This window comes from Cervus elaphus, chromosome 20 (genome assembly GCF_910594005.1).
Source record: "Cervus elaphus chromosome 20, mCerEla1.1, whole genome shotgun sequence".
NCBI classification, from domain to species: domain Eukaryota; kingdom Metazoa; phylum Chordata; class Mammalia; order Artiodactyla; family Cervidae; genus Cervus; species Cervus elaphus.
Window position 1 is genome coordinate 118105340 of NC_057834.1, and position 21015 is coordinate 118126354.

Below are 21015 nucleotides of genomic sequence, written 5' to 3' on the forward strand. Positions count from 1 at the left end.
ATAATTAATAAATTTTGTGACTGTTACTGAGGTTATGGTTTTAATTAAGACAACTGAGATGTAGAAGACATAGATGAAATATTAGAATATATTGCCTAATGGGTGCAACAGAGTATACATTTTTACATTAAAATTGTGGATGGTAACAGGCAGAATTTTAATTTTATGTGATAGTGTTTGAGAACATGCTAAATCCACTTTTTTCCCAAGTAAGTATTAGTTACAATTAAATTTTTAATGGCTCTAAAACAGCATTTTCAGCTTTAAATACAGTTTAAAATAAGACAAACCATTTTAATTTTTAAGAGTGAGTAAAATAAACTTCATATGATAATTTAGGTTTATAAATATTTATAATGATCTTTATTCCTTTGGGAACATTTTTTTTCAAGTTTTTTAAATCACAATTGATGTCACCAATTGAATGGACTGATAATAATAAGGTATATTATTGGGATTTTCTGGAATAAATCATTTTCTACTTTCTTTTACCTACCACAGATTAGAATTTATTATTAGTAGTAAGTAGTTAAATATTACATATTAATAAAGTAACTTTATTAGTATGTCTGGTAATCTATATCAGGTCTTCTGTGTAACTAAGTTAGTAACTTAAAGTAAGTTATTTCTCACTGTTGTGTGGCTTGGCTGTGTAATTCTTTTGGTTTGGGCTGGCTAGGCTAGGGCTGAGTGGTCTAGGATGGCTTCACCTATATGTTTGGCAGCTGGATGACTTCTTGGTCTGAGAGGGATTTTACATTCCTGGTATTTGGCTTGATGTCAACTGGGGTGATGGCCATAGACTGTCCTCATGTAGCAGGCAAACTTCAGCTCCTTCACATGTGGCAGGAAAGTTTTTCTGGAGTAAAATTCGACAAGCACTTTTCAAGTCTCCTTTTGTTACAATTGCTGTTTGGTGGCTGATAGAGCCATTTTGTATAAAACAGCCACTATTTTAAGTTTTGTTGGACATTAATAGGATACATTAAGGATTGATTAGGTTAGAAAGCATGAATCTGTGGTAGATAGAGCACAGATATACTGTATGATATTCAGCATTCAAAAAGTGTAATGAAGAAAGTGTGAGTTAGTTTCGGTTTGGTATAAACAGAAGTGGGTGAGAAGGAACTTTACAGCATTACTGAAATAGGTAATGATGGATTTATCTGGATCTGAAAGTAAGAGATACTAAAAATGTGTGAAGATCTAGGAGAAAGAGATCTAGGGGCTGAGGAGGAGAGGAGGGCAAGTAACAGATTCAGTGAAAATAAAAGGTGTAGGTTGAGGAAAAGAAGGTTTGGTCAACAAGAGATTTTCAGAGTTTAGGGTGCAGTGGATCTGAATAATGGTGAAATCTAGGATGAAGTAGAAAGAGATAGTTAAAGCTTAGCAGTAGAAAGTCTAAGTTCAAGGTCTTGGAAAGATTCATTGCTTGAACATTTTATTAAACCTCAAAGGTTCATGTGCTAACAATGCTGCTGCTTTGACTCAGTGTGATGTCATAAAGATGCATGAAGTGGGATGAAAATTCTGAATTACTTGAAGTCATTGAACAAGGTGGGAGAAGGTCCGGGAGCATTAACAAGAGCTAGAGAAGAAAGATGATGAAATAATCTGATGCTGCTGGTCTGTATGAGACTTGTGGACTTACTTTTTTCCTAATCAGAAAATATTTTCTTGTTTTCCTATTTTCTTTTCTGTTTTTCTGCTTTAAAAAATGCGTGACTCTTCTATTTTATGTTTGTATTTTATTTACTCTGAAATAGATACCCTTAGCAGGTAGAGAGGGAGACTGAGAAGGTGGAAAAGGGGAGAGGGAGGTTAGGTGGTTTTTTAAAGTTGGAAAGTTAGGAGGACATTCACTGATTCTTAACCGTCTGTTTTCTCTACTATTGGAAAGCTTATAAATCTAGATACTGCTTGAAGTGGTCTTTACGTTGTTTATTTGTGATCCAGCTTTTGTAAGGCAGAATAATTTTTATTTGAATAAAATATCCTAATTCAAAAATTTTAGAAATGTCATGTTTGTTTTTAAAATTAGCCAATATTATTTGAAGATAGAGTATTAGTTATTAAAATTTATAGCATGTCTTTTGGACATTTTTACTTATATGAAAGTATAGAATTAAGTGCTATTGAATTTTAAAGTTTGGAAGAGATATTAAAATTCTAATCACCTTGTATAATTCAAATAATATGTTCAATGAAAATACGTAAAAAGCTTTACTTCAGAGTTTCATATTGTGCAAGTGTATGTAATTATAATAGTATGAATGAAACATAATAGTTTTCTCCATTAAGATTTTATAATCAACTAATTAGATGTGTATTTGTAAGATTATTAAACTTAGCCTCTTAAATTATATAGCCAGTTAGTTACAAATGATAAACCAACATTTACATTAATTTTTAGTATATTGAAAAATAACTTTAATTTTTTCTTAGATTTTTCAAATGATTAAATATTGGGCTTTAACTTTCATAAAGTACTTCTTATACTTAAGAAGAAGTGTGGTACAGTATATTTTACTTATTACTAGACAGAGTTATTTGGGAGGATATGAATTTGACTTCCCCCAGAATCTGCACAAACAAGAGAGACTGATCTAGTTGGTTTTGATAGATTATATGTACCTTAAATTATTTTTAAAAGTTTTTTCTACCTGTGGTTATATATGTGGTTTACCCAAGGGTCATAATATGTATAAAGTATATCTCTCCTGGCCAAACTAATTTTTATTTTTTACGTTTAGGATAAATTTGTTTACCATACGGCTCCAGTTGAAAAACCACACGGCAGACTGCAAAACAGAACATCGAGGTCACAAAAGAAAAAATCCAAGTCACCTGAGAGAAATAAGTATTGCATAAATGCAAAAAACTACGAACAGCCTACAATTTCTTCAAAATCACACTCTCCATCTCCTTACACAAAAAGACGCATGTGTGAGCTATCAGAAGACACCAGGCGGCGGCTGGCCCATTTAAATCTCGGCCCTTATGAATTCAAAAAAGAAACAGATAAACCTCCGTTTGTGATTAGACATGTATGTGTTCTTTGAAACATTTCCATTTGAAACTGATCTAATCTGTAATTGCACTAAAATATTACTCTCAAACTTCTTTCAACTTCTAGCTTATATGAATAATTTTTCTTCCTGAACTGTATGTTAGCCTAGCAATCTAAAATGGAAAATTAACTTAATAAAAGAACATTCTTTTGCAGCCTTTAAACCTGACAGAGATCAAGCTCCATTATGAATCCCATAAGTCCTCTAAGTAGCCATTTCCTTTCCTCTTATAAGTGGACAGTGTAATAACTTTACAAATTGACCTGATATATAATTGACATTAGTACTAAAATGGCAGAGTAGGATTTTAAAAGAGGAACTAGTTTTCTTTGTGAAAAGGAAGATACCCACCCCCAGCCCTTTAAAAAATTGTAATGGAAAAGTTCCCCTTATAATTATGTCCCTTGGGTAAACCTTATATAATGGACTTTGAAGCAAATCATCATTTGATGGGAACGGAAAGGCCTTTGAAAAAGAAGACTTAACTTTAAGGGTAATGGAGTTTCTAATCTTTCTGTATGGAAGCCTGTTTTGATGTGTTTTGTGTTTAAAGCTTGTATCCATATGATAGCCAAAAAGATTTTGGCTAGTTTTTAAGTGTCTGTAATAATATTTAATAAAAATATTTCTCTGAATCTTCATAATTTAATTTTTATAAAAATATTTTACCTTAAAAGCATTTCTGTAACAAAAGATTACAAATTAATTTAAAAATTGCTTTATATAATAATAAACTTGAAGATTTAAGTGCCTATAGAAGCAAAACAACTTTTTAAGGTACCTATAAAACACTTTCTGACTTTAATGTTTCCAGTGCATTTTTCCAAATTTTAAAATGTGAATGTAAATGCAAACAAGTAAACATGTTCCTTTGATGGTCTAATAGCTTTTTTAACATTTGTGATACCATTTTTAAAAAATTTAGATGTACTTTAAACAGTATTTCATCCCATTTTCTTATTTTGACTATGAATCTTTTATTATTTTAGCCTAAGGTAATAGATTTTTATTGTAAAAAAGAAAATTTTTAATAATTACAATAACAAATGTAAATGGTTACATTTTATTGAGATCATTGTAATTGCACTTGTCTTATTTATAGAACTTGTTTATAGTTTCTGGTCCCTGTTTTTTGTTGTTTGAACAATATCCAGATATGTTTACTTGCTTGTTTGATGGCAGTTTCAGAATGCCTTTAATTTTGTTTGCCCACAATTGCGAATTAAATTGAAAAGAAAGGACATGCTAAATTCTAACCTGAAGGAATATTAGCACTTTAATTAAAATACCTATGTACAAAGATAGCTAGGAATATTTTGAGTGTTAGCCACATAAAAATTGCTTAGGGAAATAACTGCTCTTAAAATGTTTAGTATTATTTTCATATCACTGCTTAAAATAGAATAATTTTATTAATTCTTGGTATACATTTTGACATTTTTATTTAAATGATTTCCCTTTCAACTTTCCAATGAACAGGAAGAAATATATGCTTCTAAGTTTATAACTACAAAATTACTTACAGTGACTGTAAAAGGACTAGATTTTTCCAACTGTGTTTATCAACATACGCCTCCTGCCTCCGTAACCATTCATGATTTTCAAAGCACTTAACAAAATTGGTAACCAAGCAAAATTTTAATTTGATATATGAATATACAAAATGTGATACTTCTAGGAAAGTCATTCTAGTTTTATAGGTACTGTATAAAAAGTAATCTTAAAGAATAAAGAAGTTTCAAGAAACTAGTATGCTCCCAAACAAACTAGCACAACCATTCTATAAGAGTTAAATTACATTCTTTGCTTTTTTAAATTTATGTAGAAGTTAGTATTTTTTTCTATTATGGTAAAATATTCATAATATAGTATTTCTATTCTGCCATTTCATATAAATAGAAGCATACAATTTTTGCCTTTTTGTCTTTTTTCATTTAGTACATTTAGTACAGTGCTTTCAACTTTCATTTGTGTTGCAGCATGTATCAGTACTTGATTCTTTTTATGACTGAATAATTCAGTGTACGTTTTGTGTATCCATTAATCTGTTGATGGACATTTGAATTTTCACCTTTTAGTTATGTGAATAGTACTTCTGTGAACATTCATGTGCAAGTTTTATTTGAATATCTGTTTTAATTCCCAACTGCTTTAACACCTAGGAAGGGGGTTGCGGGGCCATATGGGCTTCCCTGGTGGCTCAGACAGTAAAGAATCTGCCTGCAGTGCGGGAGACCTGAGTTCAATCCCTGGGTCAGGAAGATCACCTGGAGAAGGGAATGGCAGCCCACTCCAGTATTCTTGCCTGGGAAATCCCATGGACAGAGGAGCTTGGTGGGCTACAGTCCATGGGTTCACAAAGAGTCGGACAGAACTGAGTGACTAACACGTGGTAATTCTGTGTTTAACTTGCTGAAGAATTGCCCAACTGTTTTCCAGAGTTTGCTCTGTTTTCGCCAGCAATGTATGATGTTTCCAATTTATCCACATTCTCACTAATGTCTATTATTTTCTGTTTTGTTTTATTTTTATTGTAGCTATCCTGAGGGGTGTAGAGTGGTATCCCATTATGGTTTTGATTTGCATTTCTCTAATGAGAAATCTTTGCTTTGCTTCTTTTCTTGTACTTGTTGGCCATTTACATATCTTCTTTGGAGAAATGTCTATTCAAGACCTTTGCCAGTTTTTTAATTAGGTTGCTTGCCTTTTAGTTGAATTAAGTTGTAAGTTTTCCTTATATATATATTAGGGGTCTAGAACCTTGTCAGGTATATGATTCGCAAGTATTTTTCTTATTCTGTTGCTTGCCTTTTCACTTTTTTAATTTAAATTTTTAAAAATCATGGTAAAATATATAGTATATAAAACTTACTATTTTAACCATTTTAAGTGTACATTTTAAAGTATATACATTAAGTACATTCACATTGTTGTGATGACCACCACCATTTTATCTCCAAAACATTCTGCATTTTGCTAAACTGAAATGCTGAACTCATTAAACAATAATTACCCACTTCTTTTCCCCTTCATCCCTTGGCAACGCCTTTCTACTTTTTGTGTCTATGAATTTTACTGCTTTGGGTATCTCATATAAGTTGTACCCAAAAAATACAATATTTGTCAATTTGTGAATTGCTCATTTCACTTAGAATAACATCATTAAAGGGCTTCCCTGGTAGCTCAGGTGGTAAAGAATCAACCTGCAATGCAGGAGACCCTGGTTCTATTCCTGGGTCGGGAAGATGCCCTGGAGGAGGACATGGTAACCCACTCCAGTATTCTTTCCTGGAGAATCCCTGTGGACAGAGGAGCATGGTGGGCTACAGTCCATGGGTTTGCAAAGTCAGACACGACTGAGCGACTAAACACAGCACAGCAGCAAAGCATTAAGGTTAACTCATACTACAACATGTGACAGAATTTTCTTCCTTGTTACAGCTGGATAATCTTTTAAATGTATATACCATATTAGTTTACCCATTCATCAGTTGATGGACCCTTGGATTGCTTCTATCTTTTGGCTGTTGTGAATACTACTGCTCTGAACATACTATAAAAATATCTGTTCAGGGCCTTGCTATTCAGTTCTTTTGAGTATATACCCAGAAGTGGAATTGCTGGGTCATATGACAGTCCTGTTTTGAAGAACCACCACGCTGCTTTCTACAGTGGCTGCACCTATTTACATTCCTTATGCACTAAGAGTGCACAAGTAGTTCAATATCTCCACATCCTTGCCAACACTTGTTATTTTCTGCTTTTTTATAATGGCCATCCTGATGGGGGTAAAATAGACTTGACTTGCATTTTACTAATGATTAGTGATGCTGAATGGTTTTTCATGTGCTTATTGGTCATTTGTATAAATTTTTTTGAGAAATGTCTTTTTTAAGTCCTTTGCTCAATTTTTTTTTATTGAGTTTTTGAAGTTTGTTTATATAGTCTAGATATTAATGCCTTTTCAGATAATAATTTGCAAATATTTTGCCCTACTACATGGGTTGCCTTTTCACTCTCTTGATATTGCCCTTTTATGTAAAAAGCTTTTAATTTTAGTAGATAGAGCTGTCTTTTTTGTACAGATTTAAATCAGCCTGACTCTTTTTGTTAGAAAACATGGATGACTGTTAATATGTTATTCCTACTCAGAATGCTGGCTCCTAAATGCAGCCAGGTAAAGACACTAAATTCAAAATCTGTATGCTAAGGAGATAAGTAATAAATGGCTGAACTTGTTTTTGAAATGTAGCAAAGTAAGATTTCTCTATTTTTAACTTTGTAGTGGGACTCATACTAGGCAATAGAGTAATGGACACTTCAAGTGTAAATCTATTCATTTTAGAGTGGATTCAGAATATAATTTAAAATTTCTGGAATTTAAATTTTACTTAAAAACAAATAGCAAAATACTTGGCTAAGCTCTGATTTTGGAACGTGCCTGAACTATGTAGGCAGTATCATGTTAACCTGATGATATGTGATCTATGTACCTTACTTGATTTTCTGGTACCATTATACTGAAAAAAAAAAAAAATGAAGCTTTTTGTTACATTGAAATTTTCCTTATTCTAGGTCGATCCCCCAAGTCCCAGGGCCGATGCTTTATTTGGATCTCCTGGCAGAGACTGTGAAAGAGATGGATGGTCCAGGCTGCACAATGGTAATATATAAGTTATCTCTGTTGTTTTAGTTATCTTTCCTACATTCAGGTGTTTATCTTGGCATCAATTAAAACAAAAGAGAATCTTGGCTATATTGAAAAGTATGTTACAATGACACTTTTTAAAAGTTATGGGATACCCAAGTAGATACTCTTTAATAGAATTTAAGTGCTGCTATAAATCATCATCTTTGTGATTCAAAACATATTAGCATATTAAAGACTGTGATACCTTTTAGTAAAACAAACAAAAAAAAAAATTTGATTTTGTTTTGCTCAACAGTTTTTAAATTTATTTGGCCATGAAACCTTTTTCCTACTTTAACATGCATTACTTAGTTTGTGGAACAGACTTTGGGAAATACAGTTGTAAAAAGAGTTCAAGCTGATACTTTTGTACATACATTTATACTTATATTTGAATGCTTGCTCAGCCACTTATTTATAAACTGAGCATTCTTGAACAAACTATCTTAACTACTCTGATAGTTAAGATAAAATATCAGTTTATTGAAGAATGAAGATAACATGATAAATATTACTATGCAAAATGCCCTAGCACACAGGACACTTAATATCAGCTGTCACAATAATATTTATATTTTGGGAAAGATAACGTTCTTTTAGTTTAGTTTTTAGGCCTGATCCTAATAGTTAGATAGGTTATTTCTAAGTTCATTATGAAGATGATTTTAATAAAGAAGATTAAATAGTATTTTATAGTTGGCGATGTGTTTGTGTGTGTGTGTGTGCACACATGCACATGTGCGCACCCTCAGTTGTGTCTGATTCTGTGACCCTATGGACTGTAACTCACCAGGCTTCACTGTCCATGAGATTCTTCAGGCAGTCACAAACATGGAGTGGGTTGCCATTTCCTTCCCCAAGGGATCTTCCTTACCCAGGGATTGAACCAGCATCTCCATGTCTTCTGCATTGGCAGAAGGATTCTTTACCTCTGAGCTACCTGGGAAGCCCAATTAGTGACATCTAAGTGTTAATATCTGTAGACGCTGGCTAGTCAATTCACCAGAAGCCTTTAAGTTAATTTATTGCACACTAAGAAAAAGGCATAGAAAAGTGAGAGTAAAAAAATACAATCAACGTGTTGTGAGCTTTGTCTCTTTCTGATTCTAAACTCTAGTATATAATCTCTCTCTCTTTTAAAATTAGGATATGAAACATTCTTATCTAAGAACATGAAGAGTTTGTGCTCACCTATTTCCCTTTTTTAGCATTAATTGGGAGATAAATAGGGTAATCGATAAGCCTTTTGTACTCTGAATAACAGATTATATGAAATTAGGAACAGATGTTATACTGTTTCCCCTCTTGGACTAAATTGATAGACATTGAGTAAATATGCGTTAAGGACCAGAAAAATTGAAAATGACTTCAATATAGACTTTTCTTGGGAAGATGTTTTTGGAATGCACTTAAATGTCTGATTTCCCCTAACAATTATTATATATTTCCCAGCAGAACTGTTATAGTTTCTAGTAACTTCATATCAAAGCAATCAGCTGCCTATATAGAGGTACAATTAGGTCAATAATGAGGGGCTTTTTTCTTTTAACTTTTTATTTTGATATGATTTTAGACTTATAGAAAGTGGAAATAGTACAAAGAATTCCCCTATGCCTTTGACTCAGAATCTGCAAATATTAATATTTGCTTTTCCTTCTCCCTCCATCTTTCTCTTTCTTTCTCCTCCTTGCCTCCATCTCTGTATGTGTGACTGTGTATAAATTTTTCCCGACATTGCTATAGACTGAATTGTGTCCCTGAAAATTCATATGTTGAAGTTCTAACCCCCAGCGGTGGTATTTGGAGATGGGTCATTATCTTTGGGAGGTAATTAGGTTTAGATGAGTTTATGGGGTAGGGTTCTCATGATAGGATTAATGTCAGAGATCCCATGTCAGTGATCTTCCTTTCTCTCTGTCATGTAAGGACACAACCAAAAGGCAGCCATCCTCAAGCCAGAATGAGAGCTTTCACCGAAACCTGGCTGTGTTGGCACCCACATCTCAGACTTCCAGCTTCTAGAAGTATGAGAAATAGATGTTTATTGTTTAATTCACCTAGTCTATGGTAGAAGACAGCCCGAGAAAACTAACACAGTTTTTATCTTGCTGCTGCTGCTGCTGCTGAGGCGCTTCAGTCGTGTCCAACTCTGTGCGACCCCATAGACGGCAGCCCACCAGGCCCCTCCGTCCCTGGGGTTCTCCAGGCAAGAATACTGGAGTGGGTGGCCATTTCCTTCTCCAGTTTTTATCTTAAGGTGATGTAATTATCAAAACAAGAAACTAACAATATAATAATGTTGACTAATCTATAAACCTAACTCAGATTTTGCCACTTGTTCTAATACCTATTTTATAGCAAAAAGAATGTCACATCATGCATAACCTTCAGTTGCCGCATCTCTTTTGTTTTCTTTAATATGGATCAGTTCCTTGGCCTTTCTTTATGTTTGTGATCATTTTTAAGAGTAAAGGCCACTTTTTTAATAGAATGTCCCTCAATTTGGGTTTGTTTTACTATTTTCCTCTTTCTTAGATTTATTCATTTTCTCCCAAAATACAGCAGAAGTGATATGTTACTGTCAGTGCAGCACGTCAAGATGTATGTGATGTTGCTTTGTTACTGATGATGTTAATTTGCTCACTTGATTATGGTGGTATCTGTTAGGTTTCTGCAGGAAAAAGGTGCTATTTCTTCCTTCCCTTTGTAATTATGGGGAGATCGAGACTCGGTTAATACTCCTTGACTCTAACCTCTTTACCATATGTTGATGATTCTTGCTGGAAACAATTTATTACAGTGATTTTTACCAAATATTTTAAAAATTCCATTTTTCTTTATACATTTATTATTTGCCTTTTACCATAAATAGTTTCCCCTTCTCTTCTCTCTAATTTTAATGCCTCTATTCTTTGGACTGCTTTTCTTTCTGGCTAGCGGTTGAGCAACTGTACTTTGGGTTCTTACCAGCTATTTAAATACATGTGGAAATTTCTTATGATAGACTCTTAGGCATAGTAAATTTTCACTTATGACTATCTTGGAAATTCTTCTTGAAAATTTTCTTGCCAAATTATCTTGCAGAATAATTTTTAAGTTCCTATAGGATACCATTTTCACCAGTGTTGATTGAGTTAGTCTTCATTCAAGTCATGTGAAGGTGAATTTAACTACGTATGATCAGGAAGAGAGTGACCAAAGCTTTGAGAGGCTATGTGACATGTTGGAGCACTATAGAGCTTGAACCCAGATCTTACAACCCCAAGTTCCTTTCTTTTCCACCACTCTCTTACTCCTTTCCCTACTATCCTTTAGATGTTTTTGTTTTTTTTTTTAATAAAATTTCCAAGTTTTCTCTGGCTGGAATTTCCATGAAATATAATTCTAATCTATGCAGTCCTTTTGAAGAAACTTAGTATCTCTGGTACCTTAAGAATATTTGGAAGCTTCATCTGGTCATTTGAGCATTTTAAAGTTGTCCTTTTTTAATTTGCTTAGGATTTAGCAAATACCTCTCATTTCCAAATGCCATCATTTTGAGGAGTAGGCCTTCAACATACACATTTGGGAGGACACAAATATTCTGTTTGTAACACTGATTTCATGAGATCATAGGAGAATCAAATAATAGCTAATATTTATTGTGTTTTCTGCTAGCCATTATCCTAAGTACTTATATTTCATTGATTCATTACTCACAGTAACCTCAAAAATTTTAGGTACTATTAGTTATCCTCATTTTACAGATGAAGAAATCTGAGATTTAAGGAAATGTAAGTTGTTCAAGATCACACATATACACACACACAATCTAAATTAGCGTTTTCGTTTTCTTTATACTTTTCTTTAGTGTGATCCATTCATTAAGGCCCAGCTCAACTTTTTCCTCCTATAGGAAGTTTCGCCTGATTGTCTTCAACTTTGAGAGATTGAACTCTGATATGACTTTTTAACAGCATTAATTGCCAGTACCATTCTGATGTAGCTTGCCCTTTAATGCTGCTGTTATTTGACTTGGTAATAACTTAAGTAAATTATAAGCACTGCACAACCATGGGCCATGATTTTTATCTCCTTTATCTCCTACATTTAGGATATAGTTAGTGCCTAATTGTTAGTAAGAGTGGTTAAATGTGAACATTAGGAAACCTTAGATGAAAGTGTTAGCTTAATTTATAAAAATGAAAGAAAATTGTAGAAGTTTGTCTGAATTGGGGTAAGTTTATAAATGGTTTTTGCCTGGAGAATTCCAGGGACAGATGAGCCTGGCGGGCTACAGTCCATGGGGTCACAAAGAGTCAGCACCACTGAGCACAGCAGGGCACAGACCATCCTGGGTCTGTGTCTATAGAGCCTGATTCTCTGCAAAAAGTGGTTAGGGAAGGTAAGATATAGACTGTTAACAGTGTTTTTTATTGAAATGTATTAGTAAAGAAGTAGAGTTTCAAATTATGGTTCTGATTTTCTCATCTATCAATATAATAGAGATTATAATTCTACAAAGTTGACTCCTTTAAGTAATAAATAGAACACCAAGTGTACATTTATAATGTAGTGGTTTGTTTTAGGGAGAGATTTGAAATAATTTTATAATCCACTGTTGTAAATACTGAGAATAGGTACTTTTATGAATTGTATAATTTAATCATAACTATAACTCTCTTGAGGTAAGGTAAGCATTGTCTTTATACTTTTAAAATGAGGCATGAAATTAATTGTATAACTTGACCAAATTAGCATCTATGGCAAATTGAACCTGGCCTTGTTTGAGTTAGAATTCGATAGTCATGATGTTGATGTTGTGTTAGTAATAACAGAAAGAAAGTGAAGTTGCTTAGTCGTGTCCGACTCTTTGCGACCCCATGGACTGTAGCCTACCAGGTTCCTCCATCCGTGAGATTTTCCAGGCAAGAGTACTAGAGTGGGTTGCCATTTCCTTCTCCAGGGGATCTTCCCAACCCAGGGGTTGAACCCAGGTCTCCTGCATTGCAGGCAGACACTTTACCGTCTGAGCCACCAGGGAAGCGGTTAGTAATAATAGTTAGCATTTATTTTACTGCCTTATCTGTAATATCTAACGTAATCTTTAAAACAATATTATGAAAGAGGTACATGGGACAGTTGAAGGATCTGAGACTTGGAAAAGTCAGAGAATATGCCCATTGCCATATTAGAAGTGCTGGTGCCTAAACTGTAATGCACATCTATTTGTCAGCAAGATCTATACACTGCAGGACAGTATGCTCCCACTTGCTAAAGCTGGTCTTCTTTCCATTACACTTACTTGATTCAGGCATGGACTCCAAGATTAGGAACACTTGTAGTTTGGCAGTATCTCTCAAGTCTACATGTTCAAAATATGTATCATCATAAACTAGTTTGTCAACTAAAAATTGTCCTTTTCATGCACACAAATTGGTTTATCAAATAAAAATTAACATGGTCTATATCAGATACCTCCTACTGTAATGAAAATAATATTTGTGAAATCATTTATTTGCTAAAGACCTTACAGATTTTAACTTACGCTTATCATCTTTGTAACATTATTGAAGGATTTTGAAGGTATTTCTGAAAACTGCTGTGTGAATTATCATAGAAACAGTGACTGTAGGAAAAAGCAAAGATTAAACCAAATTTCTTTTTGGTGGACATATTTATAGTTTCTTTTATATGTCCTTTTTTAGATCATTCTCATCTTGGCTGCTGTCGACCCAAGGATTATAAGGTATGTAATAAAAACTACATGTGATAGTTATCCTGGCTTTCAGATTAGAGCATGCGTAAATTTCCAGTATGTATGGTCAGATACTATCATATTCATTTAGTCAAGAAATTTACGAACAATAATTGTCATATTATGGAATGTCATTATTTTGTCTGAAATAGACTTTTCATTGAATGTCTTCCTATAACTATTTTGTGACTTTCGATTGTTCATTTGGATTAGTTATTTGTGTTTATGTGTGTGTGTGTGAGAAAGAGGGAGTTAGAGACAGAAAAATTGGTTGTTACTTTTAGTGATACCTCACAGTAGTAATTCTAAATTTCATTCATTCATTCATACAGCAGAATCCTCATAGTTTTTGCAGTATCTGCATGTAATTTATGCTATCTTTAAAAAATCCACAGAATCTAAAAAAGAGTGGATATATGTATATTATAACTGATTCATTTTGCTGTACAGTGGAAACTAACACAATATTGTAAATCAGCTGTGCTTCAATAGAAATTAACAAAAAATTCAAAAACTGAAAGTTCATCTTCTTTTCATTTATAAGTATAAATGAAAATTAATATAAATGAAAATCAGTATCATATGCTTTAAATGCCTTAAAAATACAGTGAAAACAAAACAATGGTACTAAATTCTAGCTAGATAACAAGACTCTGAGACATGTTCTCTGTTTCTTAAAATCAGATAAGCAATGACATACAGGTGTAGCAGACATTACCAATAGCTAACTGAAGCTTTCTGATTGAAAGAGAATTGAAAAGAAAGTGCATTTTTTCCTTTGTGATTCACTGTCTTTTAGTGTATGTTCATGCACCATGTAAAATAATCTTGTGTATTATCTAAATTTATTTTGGGCAGCATATTGAAAACCTGCTATACCGCTAGTAGTTCATGTTCTGCATTTTGATAAGTAGTTCCCCAGAATTTATCTTTTCTGCCTCTAAGTGAAAACTCTTTAGTAAGAGGAGGCATTATATTTAGGAAAACAAAACAAAAATCACACCTTTCTTTATAATACCTTTGTTTATTTACTTGAAGACGATTTATTCTGTGCTTTAGGGTACTGAATAGCATAGTCCTTTGCCATGCTTTGATTGTGGTGAAAGAAACACGGAAGAGCCAAGGCAGAGTTGTGACTAAGGGTCCAAATCTACCAGAGTGTCAGAATCATATAGGTGGAACTTTATGAAAATCCATTCCAGGCCTACTAAATGAAAATTGCTAAGAATGAAGACTGGAAATTTTTATCACAAGTTTCCAGGTGATTCTTATGCATTCTTTTGCTGTCTATGCAAGCATTGGCATTTGAGATCTATGAGTATAGACATGACCATCGCACTTGAATAGAACTATTCCTTGTATAGTGTTTGTATAGGGTTGTGCCCTTGTTTAAGGCTGTCCCTAGAGGAATGTGGGCCTGGCATAATTCATCTGGTGCAGACCCACTCTATTATGTGGAATTTACTCAAACACATACATGTATACTGATCTGTGTAATATGTGTGCTTGTGAGTATGCCTGTAAACACACTCATATGCACACACACATATACATCAAAAAGCATAATGTTTATTGTCTTGTATGGGACCTGGGGAAGCCACCTTATTTGTAACACCAAGGGATAAGCCTGTCTTTGTACATTTTCTTCAAGTTATGTTTCACAATTTTTATGTGTTTATTTTCTTCTTTATTTGCATCTTTGTTTATAGTCTGTCTTTAAAAAAAACCAAACTAATCTGTTGGTTCCAAAATGGCAAGGATCTTAGTGGTCTTACTTATTGATAATCACTAGTATTTAGCATATTGTCTGATATATAGTGTGGATCCCTAAAATATGTGTGTTGTGTGAGTGGATTATAAAGAGAAAACAAGTAAACCAAATATATAAAAGTATAGAAAGGAGAGAAAGTTTATCAGACACTAACCTTTATCCTAAGGTAACTATAATCCAGTTCTGTGTTGACTGGTCCATTTAAAGGTAGGTGTATATATTCAGAATCCCCTCTTCTAAATGAATTATTTTAAACAGCTTCACTTCTATCCCTTAACTATCTGCCCACCCTCAATTCTATATTCTTCACTTTCAGGGTTAGAGTAGAAGTTAATCATTCATACTACCCTTGTAAGGCTGTGGGTAGTAAGTCAGCTCACAGGATTATTTTTTGTATTGAAGAGGTAGATTTCCATAGAAATACATATTCAGCATTGAACAGAGCTGTTTTTTCTATGGAAAAATAAAGGATTGTTTTTGTATAGCCATATGATAGCTGGTAGTGGAACACTATACGGTATCTATAAGGAAAAGAGTTACGAAACTAGGAGTGCTCGCAAGAAATTTTTAGAAAAGTAACACTTTGCATAAGTTCTTTTGAGAAATATATTCTGCTGAGGCAAGAGAAGAGAGGTCCATGAAGTGACCCCATTTTGTGTCTTCACCTTATTCTAGAGCATTGCTGTCCTCTTTACATAGTGGAAAACAAAGGAGAACCTGAAGAGGCATATCTGTTTCTTAAAAGCCTTGGCCTTGAATTGACACGTGATATTTTTACCTACACTCTGTTTGCCAAGAACTAACCAGGTGGCCACACCTATATGCAGGGATTGCTTCTCAGTAGTAATTCTGCTCTGAAGGAAGGAAAGATGAATCATGATGGAAAGCTAGTCATTTGTTCTGTAACATCTAGAATGCCTTGTTCCTCTCTATTCCCAGCTTCTCTCTTACTATTAAGAAAGATGATATGACTAAAACTCTATTATGTTATTAATAGAAATTAGCAAAAAATTAGCAAAACTAGTAACTGTCTCTGCCTTCATGGATATTTTATGACAATAAGAGAGATAATAAAATCACAAAAATCAATATATATTGGAACTGTGACAAATATCGTGAGGGATATGCATGCTGGCTTCGACTAGTTATATATTAGGAGGATTTGATCTGGTGAAGGAATATGGATAAAGGATTTTGAGGATTGGTGACTGCTCTGGAGCTCTGAAGGTGGATAGGAATTTATTGTGTGAAAAGGAGGGAAGCACATGTCCAAGGGAAAAGGGGGAAGCAGCATTTATAAAGGTTTAGTGGGTAGGCAACTAAAAGACCAGTGTTGCTAGGCGTGAAAGACATGAGTTAGGCACATGGTATAAGCTTAGGCTAGAGTAGTAGATAGGGATCCAATCTTTTTTGCCATGTTAAGAATTTTGATTATTATCCTAGGTACAATGGGAAGCAAATGAAGTTATTTTAAACAACAGGATGATACAGTTGGCTTTGTACTTTGAAAATATTACTGTTGATAGTAGTGTGGACTGGGAAAAGAATGGAGACAGTAGAGAGATCAGTAGACTCTTGAATATTCAATGTGAGAAATGATGGCTTGGATTAAGATGATAGTAATGGAGATCAATTGCAGTGGAGATATTAGACAGATATTTAGGGTTAATGTTGACAGAAAGGTAGACTTGACAAATGGAAAAGATGTACTATGTTCTTGTAGAGAAAATGTCAGTGTCATAAAGATGTACTTCTATGTAGGATAATTCGAAAATTAACAAAATCCGAATAAAAATATCTCCAGGCCTTTTTTTTTTTTTTTTAATTCTAGCAACTAAACAGAAATAGTCAAGAAAAGTTTGAAGTCAGAGAGTATTGAAAGGGTCTTAGCCATGCAGTATTATGAATGACTTTTGTATTTCTGATTTTTACAATTCAGTGTCTTCCTGACATCCTTTATTGAGGTAGGAAATGTGGAAAAGCCAAATTAAAGTATACAGAATTCTAAATTCTGCTGCAATTTCTTGTTTATCTTGTTTATTAGACTTTGGAAAATGTCTGACTATTCAGCTCAGAAAAAGATCAGAGCTCAAAAATAAACCATATGGCACTTGATGTATTCTGAAGGGGATTTAATTTTAAGAAGTCATCGAGCTTTTGTTTCTGGCACTTCAGATGGGAATGAAAACACGCAAAAGAAGGATAGGGTTCTCAGGTAATGGAGACGGATAGGACAGGAGATAAGAAATAGTGGGGTAAAGGCCATTTCTTTCAGTGGGATTTGAGGGTGTCCTAACAAGACATAATTTTACATTTTCACATTCTTAAAAATTGGCCTTGGCCACCAAATGTTTTAAGGAGGCAATTTGTAGACTCTGAAAATTTTTTTGGAATTTTTATTGTGCCAGTTGAGAAGTGCAGACTATTGGATATGTAGGATTTTGCTCTTTTTCATTCTAAGGCATCTTTTACATGAACAGTTTTGTTCATATATCCCCCTCCAGGGTAGCCACTGTAATTCTAAAATATACTTAGTGAAATTACGCTATTAGGAACAGTAAGTGTACAATTTAAAATCATAATGTAAATATACGTAAGATGATCAAAAGATTGAATCTGACTTGAAGGGGGCATTGGCCTAAACTGAAACACAGGCATAAGAATCTGACAGTGTTGGCCATTATGTTGCTAATACAGCATATGTCTTGGGCTCCAACCTAGTGGTTGGTATCTTAAATTGGAGACCTGACAAATCTTAATTCTAAGAAGATGTGAGGTTTGGTAGTGATTTCTTCCAGAAGCATTTTCTCCCATGGAAGAAAACAAAAAGAGGAAACTGAGAAAAGTCTTCATGATATTCTGACAGGTGGCCCAGGGCAGTTTTTACTAAGGATTCTGTTAGAATGAGAACATCTGAACCTGTCAGTTCTTGGATTTGTCTACAGGATAGCTTTAGTAGTTCATGCCTGGTCACTTTGCTATGGACTTCCTCTTACAGACTCAGAGCAAAAAGTGACAGAGAGATATATTAGTAACATATGTAATAAGACAGGTTTCCACCTGGGATACAAGTTTTCAGATTTGACCAGATAATGACAAGGGTTCTCCATTCCTACAAGACAAAGTAACTCAGCATTTGGGAGCTTTACCAAAAAGAGAGAAGAGTCCAGACCTAACAAGAAGATTCAGTTACCACACCATTGTATTGATAGTTAGAGAGAGCCCCCCCCCAAGGAGGGAGGCCCAAGAGTCTCAGAGGAAAAGACTATTTCTGAGTTGAGTGTCTTAGATGTGGCAACAAGGAGGGTCTATTTGGATCTTGTTGGATTTCAGGGTTGTCAACTGCAGCTCACCAAAATATCACCACAATAACTGAAGAATCTGTTGATATCAAGCAAAACAGAGCTTTGATTATGCAGTAAGGGAGAGCATCACCTTTGCAGACTTAGTAGTATCTATGAAAGTTTAAGGGTAATATCTCTGAAAAGTTAAGGGTGGATATTTACAGGTAAATACTTAAAGGTTAAGGGTTTGGGGGTCTTGGTTCCAGAGTTTTAAGGAAGGGCTTTAAAGCAGGAAGGGCTTTAAAGCAGGAAGGGCTTTAGCTGACTGTGGCTCAGATCATGAACTCCTTATTGTCAAATTCTGACTTAAATTGAAGAAAGTGAGGAAAACCACTAGACCATTCAGGTATGACCTAAGTCAGATCCTTTATGATTATACAGTAGAGGTGAGAAATAGATTTAAGGGACTAGATCTGATAGAGCGCCTGATGAACTATGGACAAAGGTTTGTGACATTGTACAGAAGACAGGGATCAAGACCATCCCAAAGAAAAAGAAATGCAAAAAAGCAAAATGGCTGTCTGAGGAGGCCTTAAATAGCTGTGAAAAGAAGAGAAGTGAAAAGCAATGGGGAAAAAGAAAGATACCCATTTGAATGCAGAGTTCCAAAGAATAGCAGGGAGGGATAAGAAAGCCTTCCTCAGTGATCAATGCAAAGAAATAGAGGAAAATAATAGAAAGGGAAAGACTAGAGATCTCTTCAAGAAAATTAGAGATACCAAGGAAACATTTCATGCAAAGATGGGTTCAATAAAGGACAGAAATGGTATGGACCTAACAGAAGCAGAAGATGTTAAAAAGAGGTGACAAGAATACACAGAAGAACTGTACAAAAAAGATCTTCACGACCCAGGTAACCACAATGGTGTGATCACTCACCAAGAGCCAGACATCCTGGAATGTGAAGTCAAGTGGGCCTTAGGAAGCATCACGACGAACAAAGCGAGTGGAGGTGATGGAATTCCAGTTGAGCTATTTCAAATCCTAAAAGATGATGCTGTGAAAGTGCTGCACTCAATATGTGAACAAATTTGGAAAACTCAGCAGTGGCCACGGGACTGGAAAAGGTCAGTTTTCATTCCAATCCCAAAGAAAGGCAATGCCAAAGAATACTCAAACTATCGCACAGTTGTACTCATCTCACATGCTCGTAAACTAATGCTCAAAATTCTCCAAGTCAGGTTTCAGCAATACATGAACCGTGAACTTCCCGATGTTCAAGCTGATTTTAGAAAAGGCAGAGGAACCAGAGATCAAATTGCCAGTATCCGCTGGATCATCGAAAAAGCAAGAGAGTTCCAGAAAAGCATCTATTTCTGCTTTATTGACTATGCCAAAGCCTTTGACTGTGTGGCTCGCAATAAACTGTGGAAAATTCTGAAAGAGACAGGAATACCAGCCCACCTGACCTGCCTCTTGAGAAATCTGAATGCAGGTCAGGAAGCAACAGTTAGAATTGGACATGGAATAACAGACTGGGTACAAATCAGGAAAGGAGTATGTCAAGGCTGTATATTGTCACCCTGCTTATTTAACTTATATGCAGAGTACATCATGAGAAATGCTGGGATGGATGAAGCACAAGCTGGAATCCAGATTGCTGGGAGAAATATCAATAACCTCAGATATGCAGATGACACCATCCTTATGGCAGAAAGTGAAGAACTAAAGAGCCTTTTGATAAAAGTGAAAGAGGAGAGTGAAAGAGTTGGCTTAACGCTCAGCATTCAGAAAACTAAGATCATGGCATCCGGTCCCATCACTTCATGGGAAATAGATGGGGAAACAGTGGAAACAGTGGCAGACTTCATTTTTGGGCGGCTCCAAAATCACTGCAGATGGTGACTGCAGCCATGAAATAAAACGACACTTACTCCTTGGAAGAAGAGTTATGACCAAACTAGACAGCATATTAAAAAGCAGAGACATTACTTTGCCACAAAGGTCTGTCTAGTCAAGACTGTGATTTTTCCAGTTGTCATGTATGGATGTGAGAGTTGAACTATAAAGAAAGCTGAGCGCCGAAGAATTGATGCTGTTGAACCGTGGTGTCGGGGAAGACTCCTGAGAGTCCCTCAGACTGCAAGGAGATCCAGCCAGTCCATCGTAAAGGAGATCAGTCCTGAGTGTTCATTGGATGGAGTGATGTTGAAACTGAAACTCCAATACTTTGGCCACCTGATGCGAAGAGCTGACTCATTGGAAAAGACCCTGATGCTGGGAAAGATTGAGGGCAGGAGGAGAAGGGGACAACAGAGGATGAGATGGTTGGATGGTATCACCGACTCAATGGACATAAGTTTGGGTAAACTCTGGGAGTTGGTGATGGATAGCGATGGATAGCGAGGCCTGACATGCTGCCGTCCATGGGGTCAGAAAGAGACGGACACAACTGAGCGACT

General features: G+C 34.9%; 1 protein-coding gene across 7 annotated transcripts in view; it reads left to right on the plus strand.

Moving 5' to 3' along the window:
• The window catches only part of SPATA6 (spermatogenesis associated 6), a 144117-nt gene that overhangs the window by 74613 nt on the left and 48489 nt on the right, over nt 1–21015 (plus strand). For all 7 annotated transcript variants that reach the window (XM_043876906.1, XM_043876908.1, XM_043876909.1 and 4 more), the window contains 3 exons: nt 2754–3047; nt 7647–7734; nt 13449–13489. In XM_043876906.1, the coding sequence (XP_043732841.1) occupies nt 2754–3047; nt 7647–7734; nt 13449–13489 (423 nt within the window). The remainder of the gene's footprint in view (nt 1–2753; nt 3048–7646; nt 7735–13448; nt 13490–21015) is intronic.